We start from the raw sequence: 16,596 nt of genomic DNA, 5'->3' as shown, positions 1-16,596 counted from the left end.
ATTGACTATGCTATTAGAAAACTAGAACCACCGGGTATTACTGAGACTAGCACTTTAGATGCCATTGATCTTCATGAAAAATGGGAGAGGTCAAATCGTCTCTCCGTAACGTTCATAAAAACCAACATTTCCGCTGGGATCCGGGGTTCAGTTGACCAGTATGAGAATGTCAAAGATTTACTAAGGGCTATTGATGAACAGTTTACGACATATGATAAATCTCCATTTGCTTTTGTCTTTTATGAATCTAATTTGACTAGTTTTAATCATAACACATGGTGGATTGATTCTGGTTCTACAATCCATGTTTCTAATACCTTGTAGGGTATGCAAAACCTAAGGAGGCTAGTGGGAAGTGAGCAATACATCTACTTAGGGAGTAAGATGAGCTCACATGTGGAGGCCATTGGAACGTGCAAATTAGTTTTAAGTAGTGGTTTTGTTTTGCATTTGGAAAAGACATTTTATGTTCCTTGTTTTTCTAAGAATTTGATTTCTGTTTCAAGACATCCTTTGGGTTTTTCTTTTAATTTTTCAGATTTTGGTTTTACCCTAATGAATAAATCTAAAGTTGTTGGTTTTGATGAATTGTGTGATGGTCTTTATTCCATTATTTTGCAAAACAATATCGCTTATGATTCTATGCACGTTACTGTCGGGTTAAAAAGATGTGTTATGAATGAGGATTCTTCTATTTTATGGCATCGTAGATTGGGACATATCTCCATTGAAAGAATTAAGCGATTAGTAAATGAAGGAGTACTTAATACTTTGGATTTTACTGATTTTGAGACTTGCGTGGATTGCATAAAGGGTAAGCAAACTAACAAGTCCAAAAGAGGTGCTAAGAGGAGTTCAAGTTTACTAGAAATTATTCATACAGATATTTGTTGTCCGGATATGGACGCAAGTAGTCCGAAATACTTCATCACCTTTATAGATGACTACTCACGTTATATGTATCTCTACTTACTTCGTTCTAAGGATGAAGCTTTGAATGCCTTTAAATTTTTAAGGATGAAGTTGAGCTACAATGCGGAAAGCAAATCAAGATTGTGAGATCAGATAGAGGTGGAGAGTATTATGGTAGATACACAGAGAATGGACAAGCACCTAGTCTGTTTGCAAAGTTTCTTCAAGAACATGGAATTGTTGCCCAATACATTATGCCTGGTTCTCCAGATCAGAATGATGTGGCAGAAAGAAGGAACAAAACTTTAATGGACATGGTGAGAAGTATGAGGAGTAATTCAAAACTTCCTCAATTCTTGTGGACTGAAGCACTGAAGATGGCTGTGTATATATTAAACCGAGTCCCAACCAAGGCCGTCTTAAAGACACCGTTTGAGTTATTCAAAGGTTGGAAACCAAGTTTGCGACATATACGTGTTTGGGGATGTCCGTCTGAAGTGAGAATTTATAATCCACAAGAGAAGAAACTAGACCCAAGGACTATTAGTGGATATTTCATTGGATATGCTGAAAAGTCTAAGGGATATAGATTCTATTGTCTATCGCATAACACTAGGATTGTGGAGTCAAGAAATGCAAAATTTCTTGAGAATGACTTCGTTAGTGGGAGTGATCGGTTTCCAAACATTGGGAATGAAAGGGATCACTATGAAGCTCAACCCTCTAGCTCAAGTGATAGATTGGTTGTCATTCACACCCCTCAAACACAAATGGGTGTTAGACAAACAATAATTGAAGCTTCACAACCTGTTGAAAATGACCTTACAGATCAAGTTGCTAATGAGGAACAACAAGATGATGTTGAAAAACCTACTGAACAGTTGCTTGAGCAACAATTTCCTCAAGAAAATGATGAGGCAACATTAAGAAGATCTACTAGAGTTAAAAGGCCAGCAATTCCTAGTGATTATGTAGTGTATTTGCATGAAGTTGACTACAATATTGGAGCTGCAAATGATCCTGAAACGTTTTCACAAGCCATGAGTTCTAAAGAATCAGACCTATGGTATAATGCCGTGAAAGACGAGATGGATTCTATGTCATCCAACAAAGTCTGGGATCTCGTTCAGTTGCCTAATGGTGTAAAATCCATTGGATGTAGATGGGTCTTTAAAACCAAGAAAGACTCAAAAGGCAACATTGAGAGACATAAGGCAAAACTTGTTGCCAAAGAGTTCACTCAAAGAGAAGGAATTGACTACATAGATACCTTTTCTCCTGTATCTAAGAAAGATTCCTTTCGAGTAATTATGGCATTAGTAGCTCATTTTGATTTTGAGTTACATCAAATGGATGTGAAACCAACATTCCTTAATGGTCATATGGAAGAAGAGGTTTACATGAAACAACCTGAAGGATTCTCTTCTAAAGACAATGAGCACTTAGTTTGCAAGCTTAATAAATCCATCTATGGATTAAAACAAGCCTCCTGCCAATGGTATCTAAAATTTCATGATGTTATCACTTCATTCGGTTTTGAAGAAAACGTCATGGATCAATGTATATACCAAAAGGTCAATGGGAGTAAGATTTGTTTCCTTGTATTATATGTGGATGATATTTTGCTTGCAACCAACGATAAGGGTTTGCTATATGAAGTGAAACAATTTCTCTCAAAGAACTTTGACATGAAGGATATGGGAGAGGCATCTTATGCCATTGGCATTAAGATCCATAGGGAAAGATCTCGAGGCATTTTGGGTTTGTCTCAAGAGACCTATATCAACAACGTTTTAGAGAGGTTTAACATGAAGAATTTTTCACCAAGTATAGCTCCAATCGTGAAGGGTGATAAACTCAATTTGAATCAATGTCCGAAAAATGATTTTGAGCGGGAAGACATGAAGAATATTCCATATGCTTCAGCTATTGTAAGCCTTATGTATGCTCAGGTTTGCACTAGACCTGACATTGCATATGTTGTTGGAGTTTTGGGAAGATATCAGAGTAATCCAGGTGTTGACCACTGGAAAGCTGCAAAGAAGGTAATGAGATATCTTCAAGGGACAAAATATTACATGTTTATATATAGACGAACTGAATGTTTGGAAGTGATTGGCTACTCCGATTCAAACTATGCTAGTTGCGTTGATTCACGAAAATCAAATCTGGTTATATTTTTATGTTAGCTGGTGGAGCTGTATCTTGGAGAAGTTCCAAGCAGACATTAACTGCTACTTCTACTATGGAAGCTGAGTTCGTTTCTTGTTTTGAGGCTACCTCGCATGGTGTATGGTTAAAGAGTTTCATTTCTGGGCTTAGAGTTGTGGACTCTATTTCTAGGCCATTAAAGTTGTACTGTGACAACTCTACTGCGGTGTTTATGGCTAAGAATAATAAAAGTGGATGTCGAAGTAAATACATTGACATTAAATACTTAGCCATCAGAGAACGTGTTAAGGAAAATAAAGTGGTTATTGAACAGATAAGCACTGAGTTGATGATTGCTGATCCTTTAACTAAAGGCATGCCACCAAAGAATTTTAAGGATCATGTAGTGCAAATGGGACTTGGTTCCACGATGTAATTTCATTATCAATACATTTATTATTTTCAATGAAACTCTTATTCAGTTTGATGTTTTTCTCATATGTTTTTGTGCACATTTATGTTGAGAAGATATCATTTAGTTTTGATCTAGCATAAACATATGGTTTATGCATTAAGTTGAGAGCTAATGTTGAGAGAAATATATATTGTGGTACATGGAAGATAGCACTTACTATCAGAGGACCTATCGCCATGACTCATATATATTCTGTCACTTATTGTGGTTAGTAATTAAATAAATGGACCAAGTGGGAGAATGTTAGCATTATTTTTAAATATAAAATAAATATTATAGCATTTTCAGTTCCAATTTTTAAGGAATATAAAGTGGTCCATTAAGCCATTATTTTTATCTTTTTAACTGCATAGAGGTTATGGAGTAGTTACTAATTTTTAAACGACTTTATATAAAGGAATGAGTTACTCTCACTTTTGATCACTAAGTCTACTCCTCTATTCAGAAAACACACCATCGAGTTTGAGTGAGTTAAGGTTTAGAAAAACAAAGTTGTCTGTGTTTGGATTACAAAAGTTGCAATGGCAAGAGGTACGCACATTATTCTTCATTTTGCTTCCGTTGTTTTTGATCTGAATGTGTTATTGTGATGTTAATATAACATGTTTAGGTCAATTTTATACTCTGCTATTTTATCAGAAGATGGAGATGATCAAAGGGCTGTAAAGACTCGAAGTGGTTCGTGATCGAAGCAAGGAGATGAACGTTAGAGAAGACGATTCGCGAAGCTTTCAGAGTTTGTTTTAGGTTATTTCCCTTTTTTCCTTTTCGGTTTCTCCTATAAAAAAGGGTTTTGCAATGTAGTTAGAGGTAGAGTGGAGTGGGTGACAGACACTGCACATAGGAATTAGATTTTCGATTCAGTTCTTCGCCTTTAGTTTTAGGTTTCTCAGTTTTCATAGATTAGAAAAATTGTTCTCTACACTGAAAGTCCTTGGACAATCACCTTAGGTGACAAACATTAGGGTTCTCTGGATTTCTGGTATCATGTACTTTCATTCTTAGTTGTTAATAACAATTTCTTGTTTCAATTCAGTTTTATAGATTCAATTCATGTTTCTTCTTGCCCTTTTTAAATTTCCAACACTGCTACTTTTAGATTTTGCACTGATACATGAATTCTGATATGGCTTTTGGATTTGTTTCCTTTCCTTTATGATTTCAGCACCTGTTATTGATATTGAATGATCTGGAATACCATTTGAGGATTCTGTTACGCATAGTTTTAGTTTTTTTTTTGTTATATTTTTGAGCAAATATGTTTTTGCTTTATTTTCCTTACATTTCCATTTACGATTTCAGTCTAGGATTAGTGTTAATGAGAATTCTGAATTCATGTTGCTGTTTTTACTTTTTGTATTGCATGAATTGTCCTTTTCCATTAGGAATCATCATTACCCATTACCTTTTGTATTGCACGTTGTAGTTAGGTTTCGATTTTGGGTTATTTGTTTAATGCAATTCAGATGTTATATTGTGAAGGAGAGTGTAGTTTTAGGCATTTGGAATTGATTTGGCAGTTAAAGGGAACTATGCACATAATTGGTATTTGAATCATATGCCTTAGGAACCTAAAGAGGGCCCAACGTCTTCTTGAAAACATGGTATGCTTTAAGGGTTCAAATTAAACCTAATGCCAAATCTGTACTTGATCTTTACTCTATTTTCTGATTTGTTCCAGTTAAAGGTTTAGGCTTTTAATTTTTGTTTTCAAATGCTATATGGTTTTGCATATTCTTTTCACCTTCACAGTTGCGGTTTTAGTTGCTCGACACTAGTGGAAAAATGACTTTTTATAACGTACAAAAATGACATTTTATAACGTAGTTACTGGGGATATAGTTCTGGGCGATATAGTAAGTCTGCACATTTTATAACGTAGCAAAAATTTACGTTATAATATGTTCAACATATTATAACGTAGTTTCTGAAGTACGTTATAATATGTGCAGTTTATTATAACAAATTCTGCATTTGTCCGTTATAATAGGTGGAAGATATTATAACGTAGAAAATTTTGTACGTTATAATATGTTATATATTATTACGTATATATTATTGTACGTTATAATATGTGATCAACATACCATATCATGCATTGCTTAGTACGTTATAATAACTGTTTTTAAAAAAAAATTGATTATTAAATTTGACATCCAATGAAATTATAATAATATTCCTGTATTATCATCTCATCCAATCCATTTATAATAAATATAGCTTTAAATAAACAAATTTATTGAAACTAACAAAATAGAATTCATTTCAAATATTAAATAGTCTAATATTTAATACATCATTTATACATGAAACTATATATTAAATCCAAAATATTACATTAATGTACATACACTATTTAAGTGTAGCCAAGTTTCTACTAACACTTAAAATAAAAGAAGCCCAGTTCCTTCTAATTTCTTCCATGTCTGCAGCTTGCATGGGAGATGAATCATTAAAGATCTACAAATAAAATAATAGAGTTAAAACAATATTGTAATGAATAGTTGGATAAGTATTTAGTTAGTATTTTAATACCTTATTCCATGATTCAATAATGTTTGTACAAATAATGGTATGCATGTGTTTCATTACATAATACCCACACTCATAGCTGCCCAATTGACGTCGACACTGCAAATTAAATACAAATAATGAAGACTCATTCAAATCAAAGACACAAAATATCAGATTTTACTCTAGCTAGCCTTTGCACCATGTAGCTCTGTATATTTTGCTAAACCAAATTTCACAAAACCAACAACAGAACCAATTGCTCATAAAAATAACAATCACAAAACACAAAACAAAGAAGGTGAACTTCTCTTACATTAGGTGTGATTATTTGCATCTTCTTCCTAGAAATAGATGGAACACCCCGCAACCTTGAATGAGCTTCCAAAGACCTATACAAAAGTTTGACATCCATCACATCATAATAATAATAATATAGGAAGGAATCAAAATAAAAAGGAAAACTTACGCCTCTAATATATTTTTGATGGACAATGTGTTAGCTTTCTTATGCAAGGAACATAAGAGAACTACAAGAGAACGATCAGGAACAATAACTAGCAATTGCCAATGACCCCTACAAGTTAGAATAATATTAATTAAAAGAAACTTTTAAACTTCTCATGAAAAATTAAAAAATTATGTACTTACTTATGCAAGTAAGGTGCTAAATAGACCTCTTTACCAGCTTTTTCAAACATTTCTATCAAGTACTTTTGCACCTCCTCTGATTTATTTCCTACAGTTTGAATTATAACAGGATCAAGAAATCCATAGATAGTAGCATTCCTTCTCTCGATGCAGAGGTGATGCAAATACCTTCAATATCAACAAATAATGTTCAAATAAATACACGAATGCAATATGATAGTATTTCCATGGTTTGTGAAGGTTTACTTACAAATTCCAAAGTTGTAGAACTGTTGTAGAGAGGAGATCATTACCAATGACAATTTCACAAATATCCCTATGACATACATATAAAGTGGTGGTAGTAGTCTTGCATGTGAGTTCAGAAGGCATATCTATCTCAATAGTTTTATTCCCCATTGTGACTACCGCTGCACCAAGTTGTTGGAGAGGAGACAATTGTGGTTGAGGAGGTGTAACAATGTTTGTATTCTTAGAAACGTCCTATATTTGACCACAAAATAAGTCCAATATTATATGCATCCAAATACAACAAATACATAAGTAATTAAGGCAAATATGAATATAAATTCTTACTAAAATTGGCTTTGCCAATCTGGCTGGCCAAATGATAAAATTTCCTGGAGCTTGCCCCACTGTTTGAACCTCTTCACTAGGCAAAGGAACACGAGCAGAAGAATCTTTAATATCTACAACCACCACTCGCAACATATCATCTTTAATAGCCTCGTGGTGGATGGTGCTTCCCAAATTATATATTTTACCTAAGATACAAAAAAGATGACAATTGTTGAGTAAAATGGTATAAATGACTTACTTAACACATATATAGAGAGGCAACAAGTATAGAGAGGCTGCAAGTATAGATTTCAATGTGGATACAGATTTCAATGATTCAGCAATTTACCTAGAGCCACCAAATGCCAGTGGGGATCATCAACATACAATTCACAATCAACAGGGACATCAACACCATCCCCTGATTCCTCAGGAAGAGGACAACTCCCCTTTGTGCTAGCAGCATGGGAAGCCCCCTTTGGTGGACCTTGAATAGTCAATCCTAAGGATGCTATCTCTGATTTGATTTTTGACAATAACTCATCTCTCAATTCTGGGAACAATTCTTTCTTAAACTCATTTCTTAACACCTTTTTATCGGATTCACTAAGTTGTGCTAAAGTAACCTTTCGAGTAGGACCACCAAAGAATTGCTTGAGTCCTACCCCTCGTCCAACACCACGGATATATCCTGGATGCTCCGAACGTCCAATGGCAACCGCTAATATGTCATCTCGGCCTTCTTGAGTGAATGACCCTTGAGACCTTTTCTCCACTAAGTCATCCTGAAAAAATAGTGTTTTAGTTCATCTATTACAGAATATATGCCAAAAAAGATATCTAAAGACATTAAAATTAAAATTAGGCTTATTATGAGTTTCTAACAATCTTCTCCGCTACAAGTCGAGTTTCTTCAGAAGTGTATTCTCCTGATGGCTTAGTGCGAGCTCTCTTCCATTTCTCATGACGTGGAGGTGGAGAAATCTTACTCAAATCTGACCCATCATCGGTAGCTAAGGAAGAGGCCTCACGGATCATAATCTCCTCTAACCTATCGTATCCCCCACGAGACAATCTGTGTGGGTGGAGATTATTTTTTTGAAGGTCTTGTGCAACTTTTCTCTTTTCCTATTTCAAACATGTGACATAAACAATTAATAACAAATTATGAAACAAAAAAAATGAATATCAAATTATAAATAAAACATTAAATTTACCTGAAAGACATGTTCTAATCGTTTGTCTCGAAAAGCCTGCCACGTTTCCTCATCAAGGAACTGATATATCTCACAAGGATTCTTGTGACTTAACTTACCATAAATATACCGACTAGTAAGGTCAGTCTTAAAACCCCTCCACCGCTGCCCAGCATATGATATCCATTTACTTCTCAATAAGTTGTTGTTTGGGACGTCATATGTTAGCTAAATAATAAGTACATGAATGTTATATTTACAAATTTTTTAATAATTGTGGAAGTTAAGTTAAGACTTTCATACCATGATAGTTTGCCATATTTGGTTCTTCACTTCTTCAGGAACATGGTCCCATTTGTCAATAAGAATACTAACCTTACTTCTACCAAGTAAGGCCACAAAGCTAGTGAATCTTGCACGGTTGTCTCCAATAACTTTTCCTGTACTCATATCAAATTGAATGGGCAATTTCTGATCAGCATTACGACTAACAGTCAAGTCTTTTAGCCTAGTCGCACGTCTACACTTGGGTTGGGTAGACGATTGACTTTGGTCCTTACTTTGTGGTGGTGTAGGTGTAGATGGATCAGCCATAAACCTGTTTTAACAAAAAATTGAAAATAAAATTTAATTGAATACACCAAAACTGACATAGATAAAAGTAGTAAAAGAATATTACGAGGTATATGACAAATTTAATGAATCTGTGAGTTTGAATATTCCTGATGTATATCCTCCAAAAAACCTTTTATATATTCCATTAGTGTGAGTTTCACAACTAATTTTTTTTTCTTCACAGGTTAGAATTGCAATGGTGGGAAAATATACAAATCTTTCAGATGCATATCTTTCTGTACTGAAGGTACGAAAAATTTGCTAGTGATCTTTGCAATATCTGCAAAATGTGCTCATATAAAGGCAAACTAACTCTTAAATTAAAGTATAAATTTTGTCCTTTTCAACCCGTACACTAGATTTTATTAGAGTTCAATCACTGTTTTATCAATTTTGGTCCTGATTCTATTATCTGTAGCATAGATGCACTCATACCACTTGTGATGACTAATCTGCAGTAATGTAATCAGCAATGGGTGTCTATATCACCCTACGATTCTGATGCATGGAAACCTGGATTTGGTATACTAAGGCAAAGCAACAGAACCTTAAGAAAATAAGGAAAAGTAAGAAAAATGGCTAAAACGAAGCATTGGTTTTTCAGAATTTATAGGGAGTTATAACATCACTAGTGATAAATTATGACTTACAAACGCAAAATATATTGAATTGCTTTTTCATGTTACTTAGCATTTCTAATTCATTCCCTTCTCCACACAAAGTAGCTTGCCCTCGAAAGTAACTTCACAGTATTGGTCTCTCACATACCCAATTAGTTATTTATTGCATTCTTAGTTACTTCATTGACAGAAGATCCAGCAGAAGATATCATGTTCCAGAGCAGAATTTGAATATAGATCAATGGCTTTAGACACTTGTAAACTTGTATGAATTAAACAACTCCTTCAAGAATTATAAATTTGTGATTTAAGAAGGTGAAATTGTACTATAGGCAGCCCTTAATATCACCTCCAATCCAGTATGTATATATAAAACACTTTCAAAAGAGGAAGATTTTTCAAATAATCTTGGCTTCACAACCAAATTAATCCCCCTTTTGAGTTGTTGAAGCCATTTAGTTAACATTAGCACTCCATCTAGGATCTCAAACAACAAAAGAAACAAACAAACATAGTGAAGTAAGAAAAGAGTAGACAAACAACCTAAAGTCCAGATTATTGACTAGATCAGCACAGATTAATAGACAAGCATCAACCCTCTTACTTTCTCTCTTTTGCAAATAATATTATCAAGTAAATAATGGTGAGTTTCGTTCCCAATCTGAAAGTGAAAGACCAGAAATGTGTCCTATATTATATGAGCAGTGAAGTTGTAGAAGTTGTAGAAAAACGTTGACAAAAGAGCATTGAACTCACCTATTAAAAACTGGTGTTAAATTTCAAAAAGGTCACAGATTTCTTGCAACAACAATGGCAGCATCAACAAGGTACACGTTTCTTCAAGTCTCGTAATGGCAGCATCAACAATGGCAGCATCTCAAATAGTAAGACCTGGATTTGTGAGAGAAGATGTGAAAGGTTCAATCCTTTACTAGGTGACCTGGATTTGTGAATAAAGTTGAATATATTGAAGCACAAATAGAAATTCTGATTTTATCTATATCTCAGGTTTGAACATAATACTTGTTAATTTGGAAGGCCTATCATACTCAAAATAAAGAAATTTAGCAATTTTTTAATGATGTTGGGATAAAGATTAAGCAAACTACTGAGGAAGATATAACTAAATCTTGATCCAGAAAATGACAACTGATAAAGCCTTTAACCACATTATATACAATTAATCATGAAAAATTAATAAAGCTATGGGGTAATTATATACAATGAATCATTTATAAATTGGTGACAACATAAACAGTAAAAAGAAATAGAAAGTTGGATAATTCCTTGTTTCCAACAGAGAAAGAAGTAACAAAATTGACAAAAGCTGGTGAGACAACAAAGCAAGGGAAAGAAAGCAAAAACCTTCTCCACTATGTTGGAATATTCTCCCATAACCCTTCATGATGGTCATCACGTGTGGCATGGACATCATCAACTTCGGTATCAACATCCAATGTTGGTATATTTGTGGAGAAAGATGGTGTCTCATAAATATCAAGTGTTGAACCGTCATTTGGATGACTACCATGTGTAGTTCTTCCTTGGAGCACAATTGACCATCTTTTGTTAGAAGGATCATTGACATAAAAAACTTGTTTTGCTTGAGATGCCATGATGAATGGCTCATCAGTATATTTGGCCTTATGTAAATCAACTAAGGTAAAACCCAAATCATCAGTTTTAACACCATTATTACTATCAACCCATTTACATTTAAAAACAGGAACTCTAAAACTTGTATAATCAATCATCCATATATCTTCAATTACACCAAAGTAACACATTGAAGCCATAATAGGATGTTTATCCTTTGAGCTAGAAAAATGCATTGATTCAGCCACAACCATAACTCCACTATTTTGCATAGTACTTTTATCATCTTCAGATTTTGTATAAAATGAACAATTATTAATATCATATCCACTCCAACATATGACATCAAAGTTTGGCTCACATGCTAACCATTTCAATGTATCACAACTTGTATTATCAATTTGAACTTTTTCTTTGAACCACCTTAAGAAAGTCTTGTTATGCTCATTAATCAACCACTTCTCAGGCATCCGTGGATTATCTCTCTTTACAATGTCTTTGTGAGCACTTAGGTAGGGTTGGACAATGTTAGTGTTATTCAAGATATAAAAATGTGCTTGGATAACTTCATGTCGTGCCAATGTCACCACTTTTGCACTTCGAGTACCTTTACCAGCAATTCTTCCATGGTGGCGAGTTTTAGGTACCCCTATAGCTTCAATTTCTGATATGTATTCTGTACAAAACTCAATAGCTTCCTCTGCAATATATCTTTCAACAATTGATGCTTCAGGACGATATTGGTTCTTGACGTACCCTTTCAATATCTTCATGTATCGCTCAATTGGGTACATCCATCGCAAGAACACAGGTCCACAAAGTCTAATTTCCCTTACTAAATGTACAATCAAGTGAACCATGATATCAAAAAATGATGGAGGGAAATACATTTCCAACTCACATAATATAACTTTAGCCTCATTCTCCAAATAGTCCAACCATGCAGGCTCAAAAACTTTACTACAAATGGCATTAAAAAAGAAGCATAATCTAGTTAATGCATATCTAATATTCTTAGGCAATATTCCTCGAATCGCCACTGGTAGGAGTTGTTACATTAAAACATGACAATCATGAGATTTTAACCCAAGTAATTTTAAATCCTTCATAGATACAAGTCGTTTCACATTGGAAGAGTAACCATACGGAACTTTCACACCATGTAAAAACTCACAGAAACTTCTCTTTTCTTGTTTAGATAATGTGTGACATGCTGGAGGCAAGTATGTTCGTTTGCCATGAGATTGTGGAGCTAATTGTTCTCTTATTCCCATTTCAACCAAGTCCAAGCGACTCTTCATACCATCTTTTGTCTTGCCTTGAATATTAAGGAGTGTTCCAATAATACTATCACACACATTTTTCTCTACATGCATGACATCTATACAATGTCTCACATCAAGCATCCTCCAATATGGGAGATCAAAGAAGATTGATCTTTTCTTCCATATGTTTGTAGTTGTGGCTTGCTTTTTTGTCTTGCCAAGCACAACATTTATGTCCTTTACACGTTCATATACTTCTAATCCACTTAAAGGCGTTGGAGCTATTTCATTTTCTTGACATCCATTAAATGCTTTTTTTAATTTACGAAAAGGATGGTTTGCACTAAGAAATCTTCGATGTCCAATGTAAACCGTTTTCTTTCCATGCTTAAGTTGATGGTGACATGTGCCTTCTTCACATATAGGGCATGCTTTATGACCCTTTGTGCTATACCCACTCAAATTACCATATGCTGGAAAGTCATTGATTGTACAAAATAACATGGCATGCAACTTAAAAGTGGAGCCTGCGTACCCGTCGAACACATCAACGCCTTCCTCCCACAACATTTTCAAATCTTCAACTAGCGGGCTTAAATAAACATCAATGTCGTTTCCTGGTTGTCGTGGACCAGAAACCATTAAAGATAACATGACGTATTTACGTTTCATGCACAACCAAGGCGGTAAGTTGTAGATCACTAACATGACAGGCCATGAGCTATGTCTACTACTCAAGTTACCGTACGGGTTCATTCCATCTGTAGCAAGTCCAAGTCTAAGGTTTCTTGGATCATTTCCAAAATATGGAAACATTGAATTTATTGTCTGCCATTGACTACAATCAGCTGGATGTCTTATTTGACCATCTCTTTTACGTTCATCTACATGCCATCTAATGAGTTTTGCATCTTTGACATTAGCAAATAATCTTTTAAACCTTGGAATTATGGGAAGATACCACAACACCTTTGCTGGAACACCCTTCCTCACATCATCTTCGAAGTCACCATCTTTTTGCTTGTATCTTGATAACCCACAATGTGGACAGTGATGTAACTTTTCATATTCCTTCCTGTACAACACACAATCGTTCGGACAAGCATGAATCTTTTTATACTCCATACCCATTGGACATAATATCTTCTTCGCATCATAATTAGATGTTGGCATCGTATTACCTTCAGGAAGAATGTCACTCACTAACTCAAGCAATTCGGTGAAACTCTTATCACTCCACCCATTTCTTGCCTTCACATTAAATAGTTTTAATATTGCCGACAATTTAGTGTACTTAATGCACCCTGAATACAAAGGCATTTTTGCATCACTACACAAAGTTTGATACATATGTGATCGTGCAAAGACATCATCTCCAACATCACGAATCATTTGCTCCAAACCATCTTCCATAACCAAATCCACTTCTTCTGCTTCAGTTTGAGACACATGTGCTATTGGCACTTCTACTAATTCACCATGCCATGTCCACTTGGTGTAGCTCCTTAGGAACCCATCACACAAAACATGCTCTCGTATTACTGCAATGGGTAGTCTCCGCTCGTTCAAGCAATTCACACATGGACAATAAAATCTTCCATTATTATTTGCTACATTCCTCGTAGCAAACTCAATAAATTGTTCCACTCCTCTCTCATATTCTTCGGTTGTTCGTTTAGATTTTATCCAACTTCGGTCCATACTAACGTTCTGTGCCAATGAACTGAAACCAAGAAAGTGGTGATACTTTAACGTTTATTTAACAACGTTAGGCTTTGTAGACCGCTACAACTCAAAAACACTATAAATGTTATTTAATAACGTTTATGAAAACCTCTAAGATTATTTTTTTGTGTTGTGTTCATTCTCAATGACCCTCATACTACTCTTATTCCTAAAAGACAATAAATTAAAGACAATATATAGGAATGCTATCATACGCACATAATCATACATACCACCTACCTCCTATTATTCACACATCAATCATTAACCATCACCACATATTTTATCTTCTAAATGTTAAAATATATTTTATTCTTTAAATTTGAATAAAAGCATGTTTTTAGCTTTTAAATACTATATTCTAAATTTCGAAAATACTAAAAGATTTATTTTATTTTCTAAAAAGATATTTTAAAATTTGTTCCATTACTTTGAAGAATGATCAAATTGTATCGAACAAGTTTAACATCATAACCGTTATGAGTCTTAAAAAATAAAAATAATAATAGATTATCACACATTTATATTTAATAAGAGTAAAAAAATTATAAAGAGTGAATTTTTGTAATTATTTTTTTTAAAAAAAGTGAAATATATAAAAATTCAAATAAATAAAAAAGAATTATGTGGGTAAAAGTATATTTTTACATAATAAAGAAGCTTATCATAACCAAGTTTATGCTCAAAGCAAAATCCAAGACTACCATACTTGAAGCCGACTTTTCATATAATAAATATTAGTTATAACTAAATAATATGCAATCACTTTAGCTATCTTCATGAAAATAAAAGTATTCTTGGCGTATAAAAAATCATTCTACATGTGAAGGTTCTCCTGCTCCTGTAAAAGGAACTCTTCCATACACAATCTTATGCCACATTTATATATTAATAATCAAAGGCATATGACTTAGTATTATGCTTTGATGTAAAGGCAGCAAGAAAAATATACTTGAAGACTACTACTACTACTCAGTGTGCCCTGCAATAACACTCCCAACAGACTTTACTTCAAAGTATCATCACACAACCTATATATATATAGACTCCTCTGTTTTCCCATTCTTCTTCAAAGGAACAAATTCAAAGGAAAGCTCTGTGCAATTTGTTCCATTACTTTTGTGCATATTATAGGCACCATTGGTGTTAAACTAAACCACTGTCACATCTCACCTAACTTATCAAACACATTAGTTATTAAATTAATCACAGAGAATTTTGTGAAAGCACACACATACGAAAAGAAGTTTTCCTGATAAATTTAATCTAAAGGGAACAAAAGAAATCTCTAGAGTCATATATGAATAAAAAAAGGCTAAAATAAACTGAAATAAAAATCTTACATTAATGTCCCCTCAACTATGAAGAATAAATAGCTAAGTAGGAAAAGAAAGAAAGAACTTATACTCCAACAACAGTAGAAAACCTTTTTTATTTTTATTTCAAAGTAATATTTCCCACTTCCTTTCATTTCTTCATAAAAGTAGAAATCTCTTTATTTATTTCTCAAACTTTTCTTTTATTAATTTTTTTTTGTATCTTGGTTTTTTTCAATAATTATATTTTCTTCGATTTTTCTTGATACAAACTGCTCACATCCTTCTCCAGAGACAACCTTTCTTGAACAAATTATTATGTCAAATTGTTCTAAGGTTTAAGAAAATCGTGAAGACAAAGCTCATCAAATAAAAATACGTACAAATTATTATAACACTAAATGGAGAGTGTATAAAATTTAATCAAAATTCATCTGTTTCCTTGTTAATATTATATAGATTCATATAGGAACAAAGATACAGAAAAGTAATGTATGAAGATAAAGTTGGATGAGGAGTTTGTGGGGGATGGGGGTTGTACCCTGGGGAGAAGGGGATTTAGGAAGAAAGAGACAGGCCAATCGTGCAGCGGTAGTTGAGAGAAATAGTCCATAGAAAAAATCAATATGGAGTGAGCAAATTGATTTAAGCATGGGCAGTTGAGAGAAAGAGTAGCAGAGATAATGGAAGAATACAGTTCAACATTACTATGCCCAATACACACGAGACTTAAAACACGATTTTTTGTTCTTCAAGAATCAATGAAAACTAAATTAACAGGATAAAAAGAGGGGAAAAGTGTTACAGAGAAGAATGTGAACTATAATTACCTTCAAAATTCTCCAATCCCCGCTGTGGATAAGGCTCCCTCCTCCACCTCTCTCGTGTTAACGTCGCTAATTTCTCCACCAAACGAAACACAATCCCCACCAATCTAAGAAATTAGTGAAATTAATAGAAGAAAAACATAACAAATTAGGGAAAAACATAAAACCTACTTGGTTA

The 16,596-nt window shown here is 33.9% G+C and overlaps 1 protein-coding gene and 1 long non-coding RNA gene across 2 annotated transcripts; one reads left to right on the top strand and one right to left on the bottom strand.

Moving 5' to 3' along the window:
* The first annotated feature begins 9,134 nt into the window (after positions 1 to 9,134).
* On the top strand, positions 9,135 to 9,679 carry LOC128194990 (uncharacterized). Its single transcript, XR_008246497.1, has 3 exons — positions 9,135 to 9,160; positions 9,254 to 9,316; positions 9,528 to 9,679. It is a non-coding gene; the product is annotated as an uncharacterized LOC128194990 (long non-coding RNA).
* A 1,383-nt stretch (positions 9,680 to 11,062) lies between these two features.
* On the bottom strand, positions 11,063 to 14,251 carry LOC128195024 (uncharacterized). Its single transcript, XM_052871848.1, has 3 exons — positions 13,758 to 14,251; positions 12,342 to 13,625; positions 11,063 to 12,245 (listed from the first exon to the last, which is right to left on the bottom strand). The coding sequence occupies exons 1-3, from the start codon at positions 14,249 to 14,251 to the stop codon at positions 11,063 to 11,065; spliced, it is 2,961 nt and encodes a 986-aa protein (XP_052727808.1).
* Between the last annotated feature and the right edge of the window lie 2,345 nt (positions 14,252 to 16,596).

The sequence above is a fragment of the Vigna angularis genome, chromosome 1 (genome assembly GCF_016808095.1).
Source record: "Vigna angularis cultivar LongXiaoDou No.4 chromosome 1, ASM1680809v1, whole genome shotgun sequence".
NCBI classification, from domain to species: Eukaryota; Viridiplantae; Streptophyta; class Magnoliopsida; order Fabales; family Fabaceae; genus Vigna; species Vigna angularis.
The sequence above is the reverse complement of the archived record's forward strand: the minus strand, read 5'-3'. Positions and strand labels throughout refer to the sequence as shown.